The sequence below is a fragment of the Ptychodera flava genome, chromosome 2, assembly GCF_041260155.1.
Source record: "Ptychodera flava strain L36383 chromosome 2, AS_Pfla_20210202, whole genome shotgun sequence".
Taxonomy (NCBI): domain Eukaryota; kingdom Metazoa; phylum Hemichordata; class Enteropneusta; family Ptychoderidae; genus Ptychodera; species Ptychodera flava.
This window is the reverse complement of record NC_091929.1, coordinates 30,376,463-30,401,855: the sequence shown is the minus strand read 5'-3', so window position 1 is coordinate 30,401,855 and position 25,393 is coordinate 30,376,463. Positions and strand designations below refer to the sequence as shown.

The following is a 25,393-nucleotide window of genomic DNA, read 5'->3' as shown; positions in this document are numbered from 1 at the left end:
CTCGCCAGTTCACGATGCATCGACGAGAGTTGAAAATTTCCCATCATCCTTCCTTTTAAATATTTTGACAATATGGCGGCGACCATTTGGATCCGGTGAATTTGTCAAGAGACAATTTATGTTTTCGCTGTTTCACTCGAAAGAAATTGAAGGAAATTTTCAAACCAACCAACACGAAAATGCAGCCAGAAGATGCAAGATATTTGAAAAGGTCAGTATTGTACTAGCCTTCTACAGCGCAATGACAGGGGTCAGACAGGTTAATGAATTCTCGGAGTGTAGCTCTGTTTTTATACAGCTAGATCATTGTCAGTGCGTCTGGCAAGTGTATTATTTTTATGACAACAGTGAACAGGGCGTGCATCCGCGTTTGACATGTCACTGTGATCTTTCATTTCACAGTAACCGGTTTTTAGCCAGTTTCATAGACTGAAATCGGCCCCGATGAGTCACGTTTTGGTTGCCAAAACAAGATTGGCAGAATCAAAATATCTTGTGATTCTGTCAAAATACTACAGGATCACATATCTCTCACAACACCACCAAAGTATCAGATACAGATTGATAATCATGGTTAGTAAGCTTACACAGAAAAATATATCACAGGTCAGTTAAATTGAGTGAACTGGGACCACATTTGATCACTGACCACATATATGTACATGTAAACATATTTTTACATCCATACCTAGCTGCAAAATTGTAGCTCTACGTGAGGCGGTCGGTGAGTTTTGGTCTTTGCGACATCGCTTACCAGTAGAGCTACAATGCCGAAGGCCCTGTAGCATACGAAATAAGCACGCTGCACATGGCACAGCATTTTGATGTAAAATCGCATATATTTACTGCATTTGGTCATACTGATTATCACTACTGAATATTAAACAACTATACTACACTAACCTTGTCGTTTATGGGATTTGGTATTTGTTCAAATATGTCGATCGCGTTCCAAAAACATTTCTTGGAGCCGCCATTACCAACTTCCAGTAATGGCGGCTCCCAGAAACACGCTCAATGTTTATGGAACGCGATCGACATGTCTGTGCTAATACAAACCCCAGTGGCCATAAACGACAAGGTTAGTGTAGTATAGTGTTTAGTCTTCAGTAGTGATAAATCGGTACGACCAAATGCAGTAAATATGTGGGATTTTACATGAAAATGCTGCGCCATGTATGGCGCGCTTATTTTGTATGCTACAGGGCCTTTGTATTGGCATTATAGCTCTACTGGTGAGCGAGGTCGCAAAAAACAAAACTCACCGAACGCCTCACCGTAGAGCTACAATTTTGCAGCTAATCCATACCAAATGATGACCACTATTTAACAGATAGTCTGAAGTAGCGGTTAAGGCGTGACACATTTTGAACTGTAGAAACACAAACAGCAGACCAAAATGTGATCAACATCAAGACACTTCTGATGATTTGATGGATCAACATTTGATCGTGTTGAACCATGTAATTTTGAAATGCCAATCATTTTCTCACTTGCATCATTTGTACGTACAATGAATACTGGCCACCACTCTTTTAAATGAACAAGATTGAGTGACTTCTTGACCAAATGAATTACAAAAAGATATATGCTTTTTTTTCCAGAGAGAGGGTATTATGTAACATTTCAGGGATGAGCTAAATCAGGTGATCCAATGTGCACAACATCAATGTTGTCAAGTGGATCTGATCAATGTGATTGCTGCTTTCCTATTCTGATGGACTGGAGAACAGTATATGAATTTAACTACCAAGTTTGTGCAGGACTACCAAACAAAGCTTCTGGATTAATTGTGTTCTAGCAATTATCCTGCCATTAAACCCACTTTTTGGTTATCATTGATACTGACTGATAAACAGTATAACTTCCTCATCAGCTAAGCCTGTATTGAGCCAAAACCATGTGTATTCTCACTTACTTGGTTGACAATATCTGTTTTAAAGGGCCTTCAAATATTCAATATTTTATCAAAATGCACCGTGTATGGGACATGTTGTGCTTCACTAGTTTTAGTGAACTTGACCTGATGGTGAAATATTAACTTTGCAGGAACAGGTTTAAAGTTGGAGAGAACTAATCAAATTTCAATTGTATTTGTTCAAGTCATTCCCATAACATCTTGTCAAAAAAAGGTTGTATTTGATGATTTCTTTTTCACTCGTACACAGGAAAGTCAAAGGAGGGAGTATTGATGTTCATCCGACAGAGAAGGCACTGGTTGTCAACTATGAATTGGAAGCCACCATTCTTGGTGAACTTGGTGACCCCATGCTAGGGGAGAGAAAAGAATGTCAGAAAATGTATGTATATAGCCACAGCTACTTTTTGTATACCAGTATGAGAGACACCCTGTGATATGTTTTTCGACTAGGGTGTAAATTTCTCAAGAATATTCATGTTTGTTAGAATGCATATTCATGTATGTGAATTGTATAGAAACTAGTGTAAGAAATTACACTTGTTATGTAGCTTTAACATATAAAGACTTTGACAAAATCATACATTAGGTTCTAGAGTCAACGACAAAATATAAGAAACCCATACAGCAATTATTAAACTTTCTTCTTTTATGCATTATGTATAGAGACATGATTTCTATGTTGTTCAATATCAAGCTACATATATCAAGTTTCAAAAATACATCATTGAGTTGTACAAGCTGCATACTACATATGTATACAAGTTTACTAAACTACCAGTATTTGAGATTCACGTGTGTCAATGAAAAGGCCCATTGGCCAAGCTGTCATGTCTCCTTTTCATCACAATGGTTTGGCCCAAACACGTTGTTTTCCTATGGTAAATTGGACTTCTGTAGAGGAAAATGGGGGTGAAAAGAATGAGTGAAGAGAAAGTAGACTTCTTCCTGCTGTATATGAATACATACAGTACACTGTCACAACAAAATTACTAACAGATTTGCCAAAGCTAGTAGAGTTTTCATGTAGTATATATTTTATGCCACATTCTGGTACTACTAGGCTCAGAAATTTTGCTACTACTAGTGTATTTGCATGTTTCCTGTACAATACACTAAGTGCATAATGAATGTGCACCGACTAAGCATGTATTTGTCAGCAGAATCCATGTTTCCCTCTATTAACTCTTTCACCACCATGGTTTGACCCAAACTGTTGTTTTCCATGATGAGTGTAGACCCTTGTAAAGGGAAATGGGTAAACAGATTAAGCAAACACTAACAAAATATTACTATACTGGCAATTGTTTCCTTTCTATTGACTTCAGTTCTTGATTTGTCACTGCAGAATCCGTCTGAGGAATTTAAACTCAACAACAGATGTAGCAGCATTGGCAAGAGAAGTTGTGGATAAGTGTAAACTTATACATCCATCCAAATTACCAGAGGTTGAACAGTTACTTTACTATCTTCAAAACCGAAAGGAAAGTGCGCCTTCTAAAGGTAACGCTGATATCATTGTATTTTTTGTCCCAACTTTCTGACATTAGAAGCAACACTGTCTTCTTGTTAGAAACCGAACTGTACTATTCTCATTCAGTTACAACCTTTTTCATTCAAAATTGCAAGATAGCACTGATTGTATCAGCAGTGAAATTGACCGTTGTCAACATCTTTTTTGGGGTACAGCGTGTCAAAAGAGTCGGCATGTGGCAAAGTATACATTGTTTGTACAGCTACGCCCGCGTATAACCTTGCATAGCGCATCGCACAATGCTGGTGTCAATGACGCATTGTACCAGCACTGCCTATTGTACCGGCACAAGTGCGGTGCACTTTTAGACGGTCCCCAGCTGTGCTGAGCGCACCCTACGCTGCGTGAAAGGGAGTTGACACTTTGCATTTGACCGTACTTTAATGCGCTCGGCCGCACCAGCTCTGACGGTGCACAAAGAAACCGTTTAGCGACATCGTTCCCTTTGCATTTTACAGCTACACACTAACGATCTTTTCATGATTTGCTACAATTGCCGATCCTGCTTGAACCAGAGCCCACACAAATGCAAACTTCTAGTCATCATGGTTTTCTAGATTACTTTTTCCAGCATAAATATTTACGTAATAAATATCAGTTTTACCTTTGTAAAAGAGTTGTGTCACATTTTGTCGCATGGAGAAATGTTTATGCTTTGTCAGTTTCCCGTGAGAGTAAATAAATACGGGTTGTCTACATGGTACAGCGCTGTAATTTACGAGATGAGACTAGTATAGTTTCGCAAACCTTGAACAAAATTGGGATAAAATGTTTTGATTGATCAATAGAGGTTGACCTAATGATATGCACGTCCTGCTGAACCTGCTTGACCCAAAGGCGAAAAGCTACAGCTTTTAAATCTCAGTCCATCCGAATATGACTTCATCGTCTCAACATTAAAATGATAAGCATTTTCCAGGAGTCTGTAATCAAAATTCGGGGTATGGTCTTTCCCTGTATCGTCCTTCTTATTTTCGTATTCGAAAATCGGAATAGTGAAATTGGTGAAAAAACTTTCATAGGAAACAACGATTTGCTGAAATCCTACCATACTGAACGTACTGTGAAAATAGCACCTGTCCGAATCGAAACTGGTCGTATTGCCTAAAGTGAACATGACTGAGAAAGGATACGAAGTGTCACGAGCTCCGCGTAATTTTGTCATCGCTGCTGAGCATTAGTTGTAAAAATACACCCTGGCGCATATCTTTGTGTAAACTAAAATAGTTCAAAAGACAGAAGTAAAGTATTATGACATCTGAAGATTCAGACATCTGAACTTGGATATAGCTATGAAGTTTCCACGTTTTTCCGTGCTCGAAGAGCCGATTAGAATATATACCAGTCAAGACGGAAATTTGCATGGTAACTGTAGCAACCTGACCTGAACGCATATCCCCTCGCCAAACAAGGATGGCAGCCCGTGGTTATGGTGTTACATTTGAACTATATTTTTCCTTTCAAACTTCTGAGAAACAATATTTGAATAACAATTCTTCGTTCTCGTGATTCTTTATTTTCTGACATCGACTATGATACGTCTTCTAACTTCGGATATATTTTATTTTTGTGGTTTTCATTCGCTCGTGTACAAAATATTTTCTAATTCTACGACGATCAGACCCATCGAGATTACGTATCTAATTCTTATCTGCGTTTCCTGATGTCATGTTGCATTGCTTCATTGTGTCAGTACACGCTTTCTATCTCACATTTGCAATTTCTGACATGGTTTATCTTCACATATACGGGATTTGCACGTCTTCCTACGGCTAGAAACGAGCGGCTAAAACATGAAGTCTCGCCTCTACTGTCTGTGCTAAAAATAACCTAGCTTGTGATAAAGAAACATTGTCCCACGGGACTGTAACCATGGCCACGTCCCTCCACCCGGTCTGCCACGCCTATCAACTTGAAAGTGTGTTTCAATCCATTCACGCAAATGTTTATCTCGGATCGGATGTGATAATGGTAAAGACTCAAAGAACTCAACACACGCTATGATCCCACTTGCCCTGGAAAACTTCACTTACTTGTAAGTTGGCTGTTTTGAAAATTTTGCAAAGTAGCAAATTTCTGACAAAATGTCAAGACATAAGATTAAAATCATAAGGAAATAATCGTCTGAAGAATACGTAACAGCCTTGGAGTTACGACTCAATCGTGACTGTGACTGGAGCAACACGAGACCATGCACTGATCACAAGTCTAGCTGTTGCTTCTTTAAAGTTGCCCCCCTCTGGAAAGTGTGCTTGCATCAGCATGAAAATGGCCCAGAGTGATTTGCTCAGAGAGGTGGTGATCAGTAATTTAATCGGCCACTATGGGGTCAACAGCTAGGAAGCAACCTCGGTGACTCTGATAAACGGCCACGGTTTTCGAACAGAAACAGAAGGTATATTTGCTGTTGTCGTCAGTCGATTTATCGTGTCAATGACTGGACAGTCGATACATTTATACACACCAAAGAGCGAACTGTTTTTACTTTTCATACATGCAGTCGCGCCTGATGACAGTTTCTAGACGTTTCTGCACTGAACAATTACGCGACGACCCCAAGTCATTTTGGTGTGTCACCGTTCTCATCCCCTACATCGAACCTGTTTGACAGTACGTGTACAACAACTGTGATTACCAATGTCGAGAAACCAGCATCTTATAATTCCAAGTTGAAACTTTTAATTTTGACATGCTTCAAGGGACGTAAACTTGAAGGTCATTATGATTTCTTGGCAATATACGGCATTGAAAACAGCAGGCGTTGATGATCCTGATTGTCACGCTGCACGAAGCGGCACGTTAGAAAATGAAATAGGGGAAAACCGGGTTACATAATTTAGTGGGTCGGCATATTTTGGCACATGTCAAGTCCTTTTGTCTTATCATTAATCCACAAGTCCTCCCTTAAGTTTCATTTGCAAGGCAAAAAAAAATAAAATAAAACAAAAAACAAAAATTCACTTCTCAACGCACGTATGGGACCCCTTTGAAAAATGGTAACGTCTATTCAACAGTCAAAGGTCACACACGGTACAATCACATGAGCTATATTTTCTACTGTGAGTGGCGCGGGCATTGATTTGACGAAAACCCAGCGCGAAGTTTGTAATTTCACTGGGGTGGCTCACAAACAAAACTAAGAATGTATCTCTTGGTTTAGTTTTTCACGTTTGTTTACTTATACTTACATTCTCACTTTTGCCTTGCATCTTGGACGTAGTGCATTTTCATGGCGGTAGCCAAATTTTGTTCACTTCAGTATGAGCATGGAAGAATTTTTTACATCCATGGGACGAGTTTTTGTACTTTATACGTGGTTACAGTTTTCTTCCGAATTCCGTCTTCGTCATCATGGTACTCATGAAGCCTAGCCGTGATTCCATTTATTTAATATTTGATTTAATGAATAATCAGGTTTTATGTTTTATTTTATTGCTTATCAATAAAGGAACTTGACATTTCTCTGAGCATGCATGACTAACGAGGTAGAGCTACACACGTAACACGTGTATGTAATGCATCATCAGTTCGCGGGTCTATGGTCAAACTGGTAACAGTTGACAACAAACTTTTTGAAGTTGAACGAGTCAGACTGCTGCGTTGTTCTGTCTCCACTCTGACGCAAACAATATTGTAGCGATTGTACATGGTAGTCAACCGACGGTCAGGGCTCGATATGCACGCTATTTCAACTCCTGTAAATTACATCTTATCATACAGACGCAGTAATCTGAAAGAAAACTGGTTCATTGTGGACAGTCTCGCAAGGGTGTGTTTTTAATAGACAAGAATAGCAGCATACGATTGCAACACTTTTCAATCCGCTGTGTCTCAACCAGTTATTATATTTGTTGCCAGGACGCGGCACTGTGAAGAGTTCGATGGCATGAGGCCAGCGATTAATTTCAGTCCTCGATTACCATACGAGTCCCCATGAGCAAAGAAGGGCGATCGATGTTCTGAAATTTTAGCTAACAAATTCAGAGTGAATGAAATCTAGGCTGGAGACTTCAGCGGCAGCCTCAAGTTACAGCGCAGCCCTGCGTGGTACGCTGGTGCAGAGTAGGCCATTGAAAAATGCTAGTACAAATGTGCGCTGATTTCCATGGTAAATTTATGCGCTGTCAATGGGGTTGAGCGCATCGCACACTGGCCCAAGCCGCACCTTTACACTGGCATTGTGCGTTACGGAAACCAGCATTGTGCGGCAAATGTACCAGCATAATGCAAGGTTATGCGCGGGCTTAGCTGTATGTACACTATATCTGTATCGCCATGGTGATCATTAGAGTGAAACTAGATGCAGGCTTTTAATAAAGATGTAATATTTACAAAACAGTGGACCAGCGTCAATTTCATTGCCATTCTGATCAGTGCTTTCATGTTATTTGGATGAAAAAGATTGTAATGTAAACCGTAGTCCTAAAATACATGATAGTTCACTTGGTTTAATGAGTCCATGAGAAAAGGAATAACAATATTATGGAATAAGTGGATAAGATTTTGTATGTGATGATTGCAAAAACGAAATCCATATGATATGAATATGGCTGTCAATCAACCACGTAGAGTTCAGCGCTGTTACACTCTATAGGCAGTATCAGTAGCTCTAGAAGTTTTCCAGAATCAGAATGCACCTCAAAGGTGCATGACTTAAACCTATGCTTAAACTTTCCTAAATGACACTTTCAATTATTCTTACTGAATCAGTAATTGAAATAAGTTGTCATCGTGCAAAATTTCTACTTGAGGAACAAATTACCTAAGATTTACAGATATTTGAAATTCAAAATGGCCACCATCCGTGTGGTATCTTTATGGAAAAAAAAAGAAACATCAATTTCCTAACAATGCAGATTTATGAAAATTTTCCTTACTCTAAGCGCTTTAAGATGAGCCTCAAGAAGTAGTAGATCAGATGAGAATTATTAAAATTTGAGAGTCCGAATATCTGTTCCTGAGACGTCTTCTACCTTAAAATGTTTGTCATGCTTCAAGGCCATGGAAGTCATACCTGGATACACCTGCAAAATAATGAGACCAATCTCTGTACTTCAGCAATATACTCGCCCAAAGATGTCTGTTTTGGTATTCTCCTCATAGGCGGCTCTATAACATTCAAATGTCAAGGAGCCCTGTATAATATCTTCCTGCAAGAGGGCCCTCAATAATAAACAAATTGACACCTGATCCCACAGCTGAGATATACGAGTAATGTTGAATTATACTCCAGCCTATAAACTGCAGAATTCTTCTCTTTTGCATTTCCAAGATTGCTATTCTGATTTTGATTTGATTTGTTTTCATGACAGGAGAAAAGAAAGGACAGTTGACGGGCAAATTGAATGACCCTCCACCATACGAAGGCACTGAAGTAAGATACATGTTATCTGAATTCTTCAAATTATGCTAAGTTAATTAGATTAATATGTCAGTGAACAAGTGTCAATATTTATTATATTTTATTAATTCATATGATATGTAGCAAGGCATCTTATCAAAACTATCGAAAATTGCCGCAATGTCAACTTCAATTTCAACACTTTTGTCGACGTTAATAAGTTTTCTGTAACTCAGCGACAGTAATCATTGGCTGTTCACTTTACTCACTGTGGTATGATTTACAAGTTTTGCCTTGTCTTGATCTGTCTGGAATGCTTTTGTTTGAAGCATTATATTTATACAAGCATAGACTTCATCATGTGCCATGTATACTTTTCTGTATTGTTTATCCATTGTAAGGCATAGTTGATAGTTTTGTCTCGTCTTGTTAGAGTAATACTGTTCTCAGAAATCAGAAATTTGAACCTTTGCCGGTTCCTGCAATCAAGGAAAATTGGACGATCTTTGAAATGTTTTGCTAGGTTTGTCTTGGAATGTTTCCCCTTGTAGTTGTACGCGCATTCAAATTTAAAGTTTAAAACTTTCAGTAAGAGAATTTAAAACTATTCCCTGTCAAAATGAGATGAGGGGTAACCGTGCAAAAGTTGGAACTAGAAAAACAAATCACCAGGTATTTCCTAACACTTGAAATTCAAAATGGCTGCCATCCCTGTGCTAACTCTATGGGGGAAAGTAAAATTTTCGATTTTCACAAAAATAAGCCAGTGAAAACTTTTTTACTCCATGAGCTTCAAAATGAAGCCCCACAAGTGGTAGATCAAAATTGTATTGTAAATGTTTGTAGAGTTCGAATATCTGTCCCTGGAGCATACTGTATTCTACCCTGAAACACAAAAATATACTGATGTATTCATACTTTGTTACAGCTGGATGAATTAGCCAATGTCAATGATATAGATGACTACATAGAATACCTGTATGAAGACATACCAGAAAAAGTCAAAGGCACAGCTTTAATCCTGCAGCTTGCAAGGAATCCAGACAACCTAGAAGAACTATTACAGAATGGTAAGGGCAAAAGTCTTTGTTCACACCAGAAGAACACATAGACCCTATCTTCTAAGTGTAATAAATCAGGTTCTTTTAGGGGGCCTCTCATGGCTTTGTAAAGCAACTGGACCAACTAGGATTGTATCGATTTGTGACATTGTTCAGTTTGGGAAAAGTGGTGTTCATTCAGTCTTGCCAGACTGGTGTCAGTTATTTGCTATTCACTGATGTTCCCGTTATGATATAAATTTCAAAATAAATTTCTATATATATTCTCTGTTAAAGAGCCATTAGCTGTTACATTTGATGATTTTGTTTGTGTTTCAGTATTGTATGCCAATATCATATTCTTATCCTTTTGGACAATATCTGAGGCAGCAGGTTGGATTCGTTGCAGTGTCTCATAACTATTACATGTATATCCATGCTGCATCATGCCACATTCAATTACGTTTCATCTGCTCCCTTTTCATTTTTCCAGAAACTGTACTCGGAGCACTTGCCAGGGTTTTGAGAGAAGATTGGAAGAAGAGTGTGGAGTTGTCGACCAATATCATTTACGTCTTTTTCTGCTTCTCCAGTTTTTCGCAATTTCACGGCGTCATCGCGCATTTCAAAATCGGAGCTCTTGTCATGTCCATTGTGGAGCATGAGTTGAAGAGGCATGATCTCTGGCAGGAAGAGTTGTCCAAGAAGAAGAAAGCTGATATCCTTTTTAATCTCAACATTTTTTAACCATTTTCTTTCCTAAGTGTCTGTAGATCAATTTCTTCAAAATCTAGATCTCCACACTTCTGCAACATACACTGTCACTGTCAGGTCGCAGCGATATAAATCATTATTTTTCTGTTTGTCTCAGCAAGAAAACTCAGCAAAATATCATGTTTATTTACATCGTAGGGAACCTTCTTGTGGTTGAGTTTGTTGAAATTACAAACCAAGTGACAGTAGAGTGAAAGAATAGTACAACTATGCGTACATCCGGCCTCAGTTTTCAAACAAGGACTCCCTCTCTGGTTTTGGAGACAAATTCTTTCTTTTTTCTATTCAATCCATCATCCAACAGGCGAAGGCCCAATCACGGGATGAGGTACCCATGACCCACTACCCAATGTAGCAATGAGGAGTAAAGTGCCTTGCTCAAGGGCACAATACCATGTTAGAGTCTTGACTCGCCATCATCTTACAGTGAGTCTGTTACTCTGGGCGTAACTGTACTTACCGGATCTCGAACTCACCATCCTCTGATAGTGAGACCGGTACCCTAAACACTGCCCAACAGTGCCTCGACTCATGGGACTGATTCTGAATAGAAAACCCTGCAGGTAAACTGATTGTCTGTGAACATGAAAATTGGATGTGCACTTTGTCTTGCCTCTACTTTTGGACACAAATTCCCTTATGGCATTAACTCTAAATGAAAGATCCCATGGATTGTGTTTGAATGGAAATATTTGGACATGAACAAGTGACAACGTGTGTCCTTTAAAGTATACAGTCACCTGTAATCTAAATATGCCCATATGTGATCAAAGGGGCTTTCCTTCGTATTCAAAATGTCCATGTGAGGGCGCTGTTTTTAAAAAGCGGCCACCCGCTTAAAATCTGTGATTGGTTAGATTTTCTCTTTCCATGGTAACTGTGGCAAAATTGGAACAGGTGACAGTATACCTTTAACTGTTTCAGTACATGGTTTGGCCCAAACCCATTCATATGAATCATGAATGTATGGACCTGTTTACAGGATATTTTGGATGACAGGTAGTGAACACTGGGTAGTTAAAACGGACATGACATAGATAACTTGTATCTGTTTTATTGTGCCATCCTTAATTGATATCCACCAGATGTGAATCACACCGACCCTTCCTACAAGAAAGATTTCGACAGAAGTTATAAAAAATACCAAAGCCTTCTTAAAAAGCAAGACCAACTACTCCGAGGTAGGTAGAAGTGTGGAGATGATTATTCCATAAGCTGCAAAATAGGCCATGCAAGGGGTAGGCCTAAAGAATATTGTTAAAGTTGATAGTCTGAATATCTGTCCCCAAGGCACATTCTGCCTTGATATGCAACAATGAAAATATATGTCTGAAAATTTTGTCAATACTTTTAGAAATTACTCCAAGCAGAACAGTTATACAGATGTTACCACCAATGTTATGATTTCAACTATAGATAACACCTGTCAGAGGATCCAATAACAAGCTGCAATAATAAAGACGTGGCACAAAGACAAATCTTTGTTCAAATTTTTGTTGGTAGCAGCAAATGTTGCGTGACCATTGCTATATCTAGTATCAATCCTACAATCGCAATCAGTGCGGTTGTCTATACATCAGCGTAGCACAGAAAATATGATTGTATCAACATTTATGGCAGAAAAAAACGTCTTTTTTTGTTTTTTCAGTTTCCTTTTATTTGTTGCTAAACCTTGCTGAAGACGCCAAGGTTGAACTGAAGATGAAGAACAAGAATGTGATTCCAATGTTGGTGAAGACGCTGGACAGAGATAACTATGAACTACTTATCCTTGTGGTGTCGTTTCTCAAGAAGTTGAGCATCTTTGTTGAAAACAAGACAGAGATGGTGAGTTGCTGGCTGACGTTTTGTGATGTTCATTGCCTGTGTTATTTAACCCTTTTGTCACCTTGATAAAATATAACAGAGACTATTTTTTCAGATTCAGACAATTTCTTTTAAGACTTTTCCCAAATTTTATTACAAAAACTGTAGCAAATGAAGTTATGTCCCCTTGGTCCAAAATTATCAAATCAATTAGAGGAAAAATATGAAAATTGGTAAAATGTTACCCTAAAATTTAGTCGGGAAAAATTACAGCACTCAAAGAGTTGAAGGCCCTAATGCTGTAACTTCTAATACATGTATTTTTTTCAGGTTTTTGTTGCATGTGTAAAATTGTGACCCTTTTACCACCATGGTTTTGCCCAGACCCATTGTTGTCAATGATGATTGTGGACCTGTTCACAGACAATGGGGGTTGACCAGATTAATATAAAGTGACTTTTTGTCAAGCTATTTTCTGAAAATCCCAACACAATAATGATATCACCAGAATAGATTAAAATACTCAAGATTACGCAGGCAGTTTGCAGTTTAGCACCAGTCAACACTATTGTAGATTTCTCAATGAAATATTTTATAAAAGATTGGCAAGAAATTATTCAACTCTGCAGAAAGTAGGATTCTGACCTTTTACATCCCAAACAATAATCAGATAGTGTTTGTTAGCCACAATGTGGTGTGTTTATTTGCAATTTCTGAAATTTTGTCTTCACAGTCTGAAAGTCAGATAATAGAGAAGCTAGCAAAACTGGTACCATGTGACCATGAGGTAAGTTTCATTTATGGTTGTTGTAAGTTTCATTCATGGTTTTGGCAAGTTTCATTTATGGTCTTGGCAAGTCACCTTTGACCTTGTATGGATACAGTGTTGTTGTACAACACTTGGTGCTGGCAGGGTTGAATCAGAGAATTAACAACTGTTACAGCACTTACAGTACAAGAACTTGGAAACCAACTCTGACACTCTTCCAGTTAACAATGTAAACTCCGATTCAGGTATATTTCATCCCAGTCTCACTGAAACGTACTATGTTAATGGGATTAAATTGTACATGGTACATCATTGATATCTTTGGCATCTCAGGCTACATATTATAAATTATAAGGCCCTCGATACTGTACAGTGAGTTCATATTTGGTTACCGACCTGCAAATTCACGTATTTTCGCATATATATAGGATCAAAAATTTTCAATAAACGGATGGCGCTGATACACATCCTTTGAATTCCTCCTGTTTTTCAGCTGCCCACGAGTCACATAAGTAATGTATTTGAAAAATTTTGGAACACATTTCCTGGTTGCAATATTGAGGGTATTACCTGAGAGAGACTCTGACAGACCTACTGAGACAGACATACATGTACATACATAAATACTTACATTTGGATGATATTGTAGTAAGAGATTGGATTCATGATAATAACTTTTTTCTTTTGTAGATACATACATACATACATACATACATACATACATACATACATACATACATACATACATACATACATACATACATACATACATAGATACATACATAGATACATACATACATACATACATACATACATACATACATACATACATACATAGATACATACATACATACATAGATACATACATACATACATACATACATACATACATACATACATACATACATACATACATACATACATACATACATACATACATACATACATACATACATACATACATACATACATACATACATACATACATACATACATACATACATACATACATACATACATACATACATGCATTTGGATAATGTAGTTATAGTAGATGGGATTTATAATAATAACTTTTTTCTTTTGTAGGATCTACTGAATATTACTCTGAGGCTGTTACTTAATCTATCCTTTGATACGGACTTGAGGAATAAAATGGTCAAGCTTGGACTCTTGCCAAAACTAGTATCACTTATCAGTGAGTAACTGTTTTTGTGATTTCGTCTTGGACATTTTGTGGTTGCGTTTGTGTAAACATACCTTCTCGTTGATATAAATTGTGTTTGTGGTAATGCTTGGCTTGCATTGTCATTGTATTGTTCTGATACATAATTGACATGGTGAACAGACCCACATTTAGAAAATCACCAGTTCTGAAAATCTAAAGGTAGTATACGCTCCTTGAAAGTGAAACTTGTGTTCAAACTTTCCACAAGGAAACTGTAAACTATTCACTTTCTAGATCTCGAATAAAAATCAGGGGTCACTTCGCAAAATTTGATACCACAGAATCAAACTACCCAATATTTGCTGATGCTTGAAATTCAATTCCTCTATTAACTCTATGAGGAAATATTGAATTTTTATTTTCAAAAAAATAAGCTGGTGAAAACTTTATTTACTCCATGAGCTCCCCCAAATTATGAGGTTAAAGGTCATGTAGGGGTCATAAAAGTAGCTAAGAGCACATACAATTTATAAATTCTACAATTGTCATTTAACACTCTGTCTCAGTTCAAAATCAAAACATATTGGATATAACCTATTCATTGCGAGTGAATCTAGCTGCTATTACCATTTTAACCATACCATGGCATTGTCTCATTTTGCAGATAATGAAAACCATCGAGTGATAGTTCTGTGCTTGCTGTACCACATCAGCATGGATGACAAGGCAAAATCAATGTTCACATACACTGACTGCATACCAATTGTGAGTAACGCATAGTATACATGTAAAAGCTATAATACTTATTATTCAGAACTATGAAAGAACACAAAAAATAGTCACACTCTAAGTTATTAAGTCTTAAAGTATCCTTATATACCCCTGACTGCCAAACTGGAAAATGGATTTTCACTGCCTCATGATCAGATATTTCGCTTTGGTTTCTACCTTACTCATCAGAGGATCACCCTCTGCCTGTGTATAAGCCACTCTCCTACGTTAACCCTTTCACCCCCATATGCCTGTGGATGGGTCCAACTACACAATTGAGAACAATGGGAATGAACCAAAGCCTGGTGGGGAACGAACGGTCATTGCCAATCATACTATTGACTCAGCAGATATAAACTCTGTTTGTGTGCGTTTCCAGGTGATGAAGATGATCTTGGAATGTCAGGAAGAGAGAGTTGACCCTGAACTGATTGCCCTTGGGATCAACCTCGCCTGCACCAAGCGAAATGCTCAAATCATCTGCGAAGGATCTGGCCTGAAGTTACTCATGAGGAGAGCATTCAAGTTCAAGGACCCTCTGCTGATGAAAATGATCAGGAATATATCGCAGCATGATGGACCGATAAAAAATGCTTTTGTGGTATGATATATATACACACAATGTAAATGTATTGTTCATGCACATATGTGTTATTTCCTGTGACAAATTCAATCATAACTCATCTCCATGAAAGAATACATCATAGTAAGATACGTACGAGCAAATGATCATTTAGAAAATATAAGGTCTTTGCTAGTTGATGTACTGATTCTCTGAAGTTTCTGAATATGTAAGCTCAGTGCTGCAAATTCTATTAACCCTTTGCACCCTGACCCCCTGGTGACCTATGATGTCATACGGACATTTTTTTTTCCAAGCCGGGTTCAAGGGGTTAAGGTATTCCAACAGCTGCAGAATTCCTGTTCAAATAAATCATTCTAACTCAATGATTTAAAGTTTCACTCATGTATTCTTTATCACATATTCATATATTCATTAACAAAAGGGGTTATGAAAAGATGTTTGAAGAAAATAGAAAAAAAAAACGAAAATTAGCATCACTTTTACAAAACAATAGGGACCACATATCATGTTGTGCCTGACATAAGCATTGCAATATGCAAACAGCAGTATACACCATTTACTTTGACCAATCATTTCTCTTGTCAAGGCGTGTTTCTTTTGTGTCTTACCGAGTTTCCTTTAAGCAATAAAGCATACCCAGCGTCGGTATACTACAAGATTTTGACCAGTTCACTTCATATATGCACTCGCTATTGCTCCTGCATCTATGAAGTGAACTGGTCAAAATCGAGTGGCATACCATCGTTGGGTGTGCTTTATTCCTTAATATACCTCAGTCATTTCAACAACGTACCTTAACCTGTCTCCTTCCATCAAATTAGGACTACATCAGTGATCTAGCCAACGTCATCAAGAGCTACGACGACGAAGAGTTCGTCATAGAATCTCTTGGCATCCTAGGAAATTTAACCATTCCAGATTTGGACTATGAACTTCTACTCAAGGAATATGACCTTGTTCCATGGATTAAAGAGAGATTACAACCTGGTAGGGCGTAAAGTCTTGTCGTATTTATTTATTTATTTATTTATTAAACTTTTTGCAACCAGATTCCATAGAAGTACAGACAGGTTGAATTCTTACAATTAAAAAATTACACAAATTAAAAGGTGCATATTAAAATTGCTCTGTTAAAAGTCATAACAATCATAAAAAGTGGTTCTAAAAGCACATACATATAAAACTATATAACTATTGCAAGCTGTTTTTAACTTGAATTCCTCCTGTGTTAGAAGACGTCATGGAAACAGAAGAGACCTTCAACAGAGTTTATGTTAGTGAAAGGGGTTAATTAATCTAAGTTTATCAAGGTGAAATTGTCGGGTTTTTTATTTTCTGCTCATGACATTAAGCAAACCAACTGAATGTACTATGCTAATTTAATATTTCAAAATTAAACATCCATACCATTGATGGTAATCAAACGGATCATTCGCCACATCAACTGAAACTTGTGTGATATAGTGTGATCTGCAAGTTTACTGAAAATTGCATGATCTGTCTGGTGAATTCAGACAACATAATTTTGAAAGAATATGATGATTGCCTCTCAGGTGCTGCAGAGGATGATATGGTGCTTGAAGTGGTGATCTTGGTTGGTACGGTTACCAGTGATGATTCCTGCGCTGCCATGCTTGCTGAGTCAGGAATTATACAGAATCTAATCGAGTTACTCAACGGTAGGTATCAATAGATCTGTAAACTACTGTGAGTTTCTAACATTGCATTTCCCTATCATCAAGCATATCATTGTATGCTTGTATATGGTGCATAGCTTTGAAGATATTTTTGGACTCCCTAGACCAGAGGCCCATGGGTGTCTAATGTTGCTAAATGTCTGTGTCTGTCTGTGTGTCTGTCCATCTGTAGACAGATTAATCACTGTTAAACTATGGAGTCATGAGGGTCAGCAATAGAATACACCAATAGAGGCCCCTCAGGAAGACCCCTTAAGTTCATACATGTATCCAAATGTTTATGTCCATGCTTCAAAAAGGCCATGAAAATTGCTGAAAAAGCCTTTGAATTCTAGGTGGCTTTGATTGTATGGACCCAGATATCAAACCAGTATTGTGTGATTTATTGTTTCCAGCAAAACAAGAAGACGATGAAATTGTCTGTCAGATAGTCTACGTCTTCTATCAGATGGTATTCCATCAAGCAACTCGAGAAGTTATCGTCAAGAAAACTCAGGCCCCAGCCTACCTGATAGACTTGATGCATGACAAGAATGCAGAGATCAGAAAAGTGTGCGATAACACTCTGGATATTATTTCTGTAAGAGATTTTTTGTTGATTTTTTCACTATTTGTGTTTTTAATGTCAACTACAATTTCCAGCTGACTTGCAATGTGTTTGCAAGGTTGCATCTGATTGGTTGATTGTTACTATTCACAGCAACTTAGGGAGTTTATTTGTATTATTCAATTATAATCATGGTAGGATTCTGCCAGCCAATTGGATAACAGCTTCCAAATTGCTGCAAGTCGGCCCAGCAGTTTCTTGTTCTACTCCCCAAAGCCTGTTTGGATATGCAATTATTACATGCCTCGTATATCAAATGTGGCATGCTCCATAGGAATCAATGGTAACTTGTTAATGACATCGTTGGCTGCATAGTCATCATTTGACTGAAAATGAACCAGAATTATGTTCTACTTGACAGCTTCGGAATTTGAAAAATGACCAAATTACATGTTTTGCACAGGAAATCCAGTATTGATAACATTATAAAAATCGATGGAGTGCATAACATATTCTGATGCAACATTTACCAACTTTGATGAATTTTTCTGCAATTTTTTGACGAGTTGGGACCAAATTTACTTCGCTCTTCATTGGCTACAGTTTTTGAACAAAATTTTAGAAAAAAAAATGAAACAAAATTTTCTAGGTCATATTTTATACAGGCCACAAAAGTTAACTTTGGCACTCAAATGGTTAAGCAGAGTTTATTGTTATACAATGTGAAAATGTGTGGCTCATAATTTATTCGCCTTGTGAGAAAATATGATGATCATAGCCTCATCTCTGGTTAAAAACAATTCTTCCCAATTTTGCTACATGGCTTTCAACTCTGTCGCAGGAATTTGATGAAGAGTGGGCCAAGAAAATTCAACTGGAGAAATTCCGCTGGCATAATTCCCAGTGGTTGGAGATGGTGGAATCCAGGCAGATGGATGACAGCGATGGATTGATGTATGGAGATGAAGGATATGGTCCGTATATCCAGGAATCTGATATCCTTGACAGACCAGATCTGTTTTACGGACACCCAGGTATGCCATCCAGGTTTCAGGAGTAGTCTGTTGAGACAGTGTGGTCAAAAAATGAATTAAATCTGCAGTATGAATATTGCATTAACAACTTTCTGCCTTGCTACTGTCTGTAGCAGAAAGAATTCATGCAACAGGAACTTTGACAAAGTGGAGAATTCTGGAGAAAAGCATGTAAGGTGCTTCTACTCGAGGACAACGTTTCAACTTTTGCAGATTTGATTTCTTTGTTATTGACCAATATTACTGCCGAGAAAATCATTGCACCTGGCATTGTTGCCAACTCCTCAATTTAGACAGTATGTCGAGTTCCGGTATGGCCAGTGGTTCAAGGCAAACCACTGTAAAAGTATATCAGATCTTACTGAGTGCTTGAGAGAAATGTGAAACTTGTAATTGTGACTTGTAGTGACCTTCAGAGATTGAGTGCTATGCTCACTATAAAAATTCCATTTCCACACAGTAGTGACTCTTTGTAAGTATAATTTGAAATCGCTGAATGCACTGGAACAGGAAAAGAATGAAAAAAGTCAATAAAGCAGGAATTAATTAGCACGTGTTTTTTACCAGGTGCATATGAGGACGGCGAGCTGATAGATGGTGCTGTCAGCCCGGAATACATGGATGAATACGGAATGGTCAATGGAGACTACGTTGGACACCACGGATCACCGATGTATGATAGGTCAGCATGGCTTGCCAATTCGCAGGCACACTACTAACAGCTGTACACACCCCCATTAACATAATAGTATGGTCCTCCTAGTGAGGTTGGGTCCCAGTATGGTTGGATCCAAGTACAATAAAATAGGGGTGATTGGTATACAAGGTTGAATGACACACCATAAATACACCATCTGTACTCATGTACTAACCCCCTGCAACCATATGTGGTTGTCCAAAACAAAATAACAGCTACATTACATATACCATCTTGATCCTCAATTTATCACATTCACATTGCACACCGTGTGCACCATTTTGAATTAAGTCAATATTTATATGAAAATTTAGAATTCCAAAAACGTAATTTTGTAACATAATAGAGAAATTGATTTCGTTTTACTTATCTAGATACGACTCACTAACAAATAGTTTTTCACTTTTCTATGTTTCCACAGAGAGTATTGAAACTTAGTATTTTTTTAAGATCTCACAAAGTTATCCACTATCGTACAAAAAACACAATTAGACTATTACAAAAGATACATCACTTCTTGCAGGTCACTCTCTTTGAGCACCTTTACAGAAAAGAATTATTGTATTCATGCCTGTGGTATTTGAAGGGGCATTGTCACTCGTAAAAAAGTTAAATAATTTATTTTAATATCGATGGTCTAGACTTGAGCTTGCATAGAGTTTGCAAAACCAATAAAGAACAAATGACTTTTTCTTCGAAGTTTGCATTTTGATAACCATCTAAATTTTGAGATCTACTTTAAGACAATTTGAATCATTACTAAGATTGTTCTGTGGGCATGTTTAACCCTTTCACCCCCAGTTCCCTGTATACAGGTCCAACTTTACCATAGGAAACAATGGATTTGGGACAAACCATAGGGTGAAAGGGTTAAAGAGCATAAACCACCAGCAATGACGTTAGACAAACTCAAAAGAATTTGAGAAATAGTGAGAGTTTAAGAAAGATCTGAGAGAGTGTTTTTGTAATTTTGCAAGTATCGAAAAAAGAAAAATGTTTGTAGAATTCCCTGTATACATTCTACCGTGACTTCTGCATATCACTGTAGAGATGTAACATCCATCACATTTAGAGTTTCCACCCACACTGTGTACATTCTACCCTGACTTCTCCATATCACTGTAGAGATGTAACATCCATCACATTTAGAGTTTCCACCCACACTGTGTACATTCTACCCTGACTTCTCCATATCACTGTAGAGAAGTAACATCCATCACATTTAGAGTTTCCACCCACACTGTGTTTGTACCATGCTGGTGTGCCGGTTCAGTGTTGAAATCATGAGTGACAAGTCCAATGTCACGGTTTTAGTGACTCTATAAAATAAGGGAAAAAACTAACTTCCGACAATGGTGTTTTTGACTGATCCAGAGAATACAGATGAATGCTGAATGTTGCCGCTGTTTTGTCCATGTTTCCAAACCATTGAAAACAAAAACACTGAATTCACACTGCATGTTACAATCACTGACCCGTAGAATATTTGCTTTTACCCCTGACTTTCATGCCAGAGATGAGGCGGAGATAATTCAGTTTTTAGAATCTTTAAAAATATTTTAGCTTTGCCTGGAAATAAGAGAAAAAAAAAATGTTTCAAGTCCTGGTAAACAACTGACTTGTGTGGTTTTCTACTTTTTACTAAACAAAACTTGACGTTATGAAAGCATGCAGTTTTTTATCAAATTAACATTCTTAATTTGACTAATATTTTGAATGTGACACATGGCTTTAACCTTTCACCTTTGACCCTAGATGACCCCTCATTTAAATAGCACCAAATGTTTAACCTCATTTGTCTGAGACAAGGCAACAAACACGTGTAGAACAAGTATGTCAACTACAGTGCTGTTCTGTGATGCAATTCACATTGGGTAGTTGTACCAAACTTGCATGAAAACTAATTTCATAGAATAGGCAAAAAGAAATTATGAGTGTGTTTTTACTTGTAGAGCTCAAACAAACGTGATACAGCCAAGCAGATTTTATTATGAACTGACAGAACTGTTTCAATGCAAATTATTTCTGGCATGCAGCAAAATGATACCAATAAGGTCACTGTTCATAACTATAAATTGCACATACGAGATCAAACAGTCACTAACATTTGTTGTAAAGCATAGCATACCTTAATTTTTTTATGTACAAGTTCTTATTTGAGAACAAAAAGGGCTGAAAAAGGATCTAAACATGAGGATTAGGTCTCTTTTCTTTTGATGTTTTGGATGCTAGAATGTCTCGATATAAAACTTTGAGGAGGGTCTGTGTGAGACAGATTAAATCTCAGTAAGAGATGAAAATCTTCCTGCCTCAACTCTGGCCGTAGATACTCCTTTCCTAATCCAACCCTATGTTGTTTCCTGTACTCTTCTCACGTAGCTATTCCCAAGACCCGTATGAACAGCACGGTCAGGGGCATGTCTCCTTTACGGTGGATGACGAGGAAGTCGATCAGTACGGTAGACCCATGAGCATTTACGGCGGTGCGGTGGACGAGTACGGTAGGCCGGTACAGGACTACCAAGGGCAATACTATGGTTACGGATATCATGAAAGAAGATGATCATGTTACAATTTTTGTAGGTGGTTAGACTGTTTTTGAATAGCTGGTTCTCGTGGGATGGAGTGTCTTCAATTTGGAAATGTACCGAGAGGATACAGTAAAATTTAAATTCCTAAAGTATCACGAATTTTGAATCTCCAACAGTTAGGCAATATTTTCATTATTGCCCTGTTAGTATACTGGTTCATATGCCACAAGAGGGCGCCCCTTTCCTCATTCCTGCAATGTGTGGGGTTCGTTTCAAACTACAGGTATTGTTAAAAGTCTAAACGTAACTGAAAAAAATATTTGCCAAGTCAGTTTATACTTCAAGTAGAGGTTCAAAATAGAAGCTTTAAATTAAATAAGGTAATTAAATTTTATCTAGGCTTAATAATGTAATATAATTCCCACTACAGTAACTCTTTGATTTCATCCAACATTTTTTGATCAGAACTGTTCTGTCAAATTCCAAAATGAAGATGTCTTTGGCTTAACCTTGCAATAAACAAAAATAAATACAACAATGAGAATATTCAAATTCTCTTTTCCCCACTGTTGTCTGCAACTATTAATGAGATTGCTCTTAAATATCAATAGATTTGCTCTACATACATGAATATTAATATTACAAGTTGGAAAGATGTAATACTGAGATGTTCCAAGTAATTTATTGAATATTTGAAATTGTTTTCAACGACTATCTGTCATTCTCATTTTGAAAAATTTAAATTAAATTTATGCCCTATGATAAATCTCACTTTACATAGCTCACCATTCTGTACTTTCAAAAAAATTCTTCATATTTTAATGATACAGATAGCTATTATTAATAATTCATGCCAGAAATTGTGTGGCATAAATTGTTTCAAAAAAAATTCTCATTGTCAAAAATTTGTGGGATTAACTTGTGTAGAACAGATACCATATTAAAAGTAGACAATTACTAGAGGCAATGTAAACAGATGCAAGCAGGCAAACCTGTCTTAGTGGTCACCCTTACAGAGTGGTCACCTCCTTATAGTGGTCACCTTAAGGCAGTCCCATGGCAGCTTACATGTCAAAGGCAATCTACAGAACAGCCATCTCTCTTATGTGGTCAGTGGTCACATGTAATTGCTCCAATTTGGTACAAAACCTGTGTATTAAATGGTCAGCGTATCTGACTCTGAATGACCTCTGTCAACACATTCTTAGACTGAAAGCAAGAAATTAGTCTACTCTGGCCAATTTTATTTATGAATCACAATTGTTTCAGAGATTAAATGCATGTATCATGATTTCAAATGATTAATAATAATGAATTTATTATTAGTGTTATCTTTTCCTAAATTCCCCAGTCAACACACCATCCACACTGAAAGTAATGCCACGCCCATCTTCTATTGAAAGGCCACCTCCATATAGTGGTCACTTTATCTTGATGATCATTGTACATAAGTTTGACTGTATCATCATCATTATCTGGTGGGACTCCTTCCTGCACAGCTCAATAAAGTCATTCTGTACTTCTGGGTGAACTTGACTTTTGATGTAGAATCGCCATGTTTTCGCCTATAACATTGATTTGTCAATCTGCAGATCTAAGGACAGGCCCATGAACACTGATTGTAAAGTGTAAGAATGTTATATGCAGGACTACCAAACTTCAAGCGCTGGACTGTAGATTGAACTTTGACCTTGGGACCACCAAATATGTAATGCATTGGTTTGCACCCAATGGAAAGAGATCATTGTATGTAAATTAAGCTAAATTATGGCAGACTGTTTCTCATTGCTGAGAAATAGGATTAATCTCTGTATAAAATGACTCTCTGCATCTTACAGGTGTCAAAAACTTCTCAAAATTTGCTGAGTTCTCCTTTCATTTTACCTTCCACTCCCCCAGTTTTATATTGTGCACAATTTTGGACCAACAAGTGTTTTGATTATGAGCCTTTTCATTTGATTAACATATGCAAACAACACTCATGAAAGGGCCAGAAACCAGATGATCTTTTTGCTATTTTTGCTTTTTATGTCAACTGCAGAGTTTCTTGTTCTACTCTCCAAAGCATGTTGAGATACACAGTATTCAGCTTGTCAACTCAGCCTGTACATGTGTAGACTGCATTGCTATTGTTGACAAGTGAATTCTGGTCCGGACTAGAATTCAAACATAAATAATAACAGAGCATTTCATGTATTGATGATGTTTTTACAAACTAAACAGATGAATTTGCCCTCCTTTGGGGAGTGGAAGAAGACACTGTTGCTGACATTAAAAAAATTTTGAAAAAAATCAAAAGTTTCAGCCACTGGCCCTTTAATACACTTTGTCTATATTATTGCATTTATGTAGCAAATTGAGCCTAAGATGCCTGGTTTTGTGTTTTGTATGGCACAATGCCTCTCTATTGATTTAACTGGTGGATTAGACCAGTAGACAGATCCTAGGATTGAATGTGCATAAAGCACCAAATATTGTGATTATCCGAATAGCTTGTCCGTCCATATTTGAAAGTCAATGATCTGAATCATGTCTCACTATTTTCTTTCTGTATATTTAGCCCGTCCACCCCTAATTCCCAATGAACAGGTCAATGTCACCATGGATATCAATGAGATTGGGCCAAACCATTGTGGTGAAGGGGTTATTTACTCATAAAGTAACAAGTGACAACCCTTTCAGCAGCACACTTTGGTACATCCTCATTGTCTTCAATAGAAATTGTTAAACCTATGTACTGACAAATGGGGGCTGAAACGTAAATATATTGTGATGACAGAAGTGTATTTCTTTTGTACCTGTTCACCCCTTTTCACAGTGTTTTCATCCAATAAACCTTTTGGAATGATGACAAACTGACCCAAACTATTGTTCTGAAAGGGGTGAACATAATAACTCTGTTGTTAGACAGATCATAATTATTATAAACAAATTTAATGTACAGTGCTTATGTAATATTTTTAATTTGTTACAGTCTATAGGTTTGCTATTTCACCCAACACTGGCATTTGTACATATTAGCTACAGTTGAATTACTGTATTGACAAAAAAGCAAAGCTTTGATCTTTCAAGTCCATGTTGTGTGTGTATATTTGTCGTTAGTAAATGTATATTGTAAGAAAAAGAGTGACTTTCATTGGTTGTTATTTGTGATGAAATAAATGTAACTTTTTTCAGCCA

General features: G+C 37.3%; 1 protein-coding gene across 2 annotated transcripts; it reads left to right on the top strand.

Annotated features, from left to right (window-relative positions):
- Positions 1-43: 43 nt before the first annotated feature.
- On the top strand, positions 44-25,393 carry LOC139118875 (kinesin-associated protein 3-like). 2 transcript variants are annotated; one of them, XM_070682411.1, is made up of 18 exons: positions 44-211; positions 2,169-2,300; positions 3,267-3,421; positions 8,765-8,826; positions 9,722-9,863; positions 10,327-10,551; positions 11,690-11,788; positions 12,256-12,434; positions 13,147-13,200; positions 14,272-14,380; positions 15,015-15,115; positions 15,501-15,722; positions 16,529-16,694; positions 17,261-17,386; positions 17,800-17,984; positions 18,793-18,985; positions 19,553-19,667; positions 22,062-25,393. In XM_070682411.1, the coding sequence occupies exons 1-18, from the start codon at positions 180-182 to the stop codon at positions 22,243-22,245; spliced, it is 2,481 nt and encodes an 826-aa protein (XP_070538512.1). In that variant the 5' UTR covers positions 44-179; the 3' UTR covers positions 22,246-25,393. The 2 variants fall into 2 exon arrangements, with proteins under 2 accessions (XP_070538512.1, XP_070538501.1); XM_070682400.1 differs by having other exon boundaries at positions 19,553-19,676.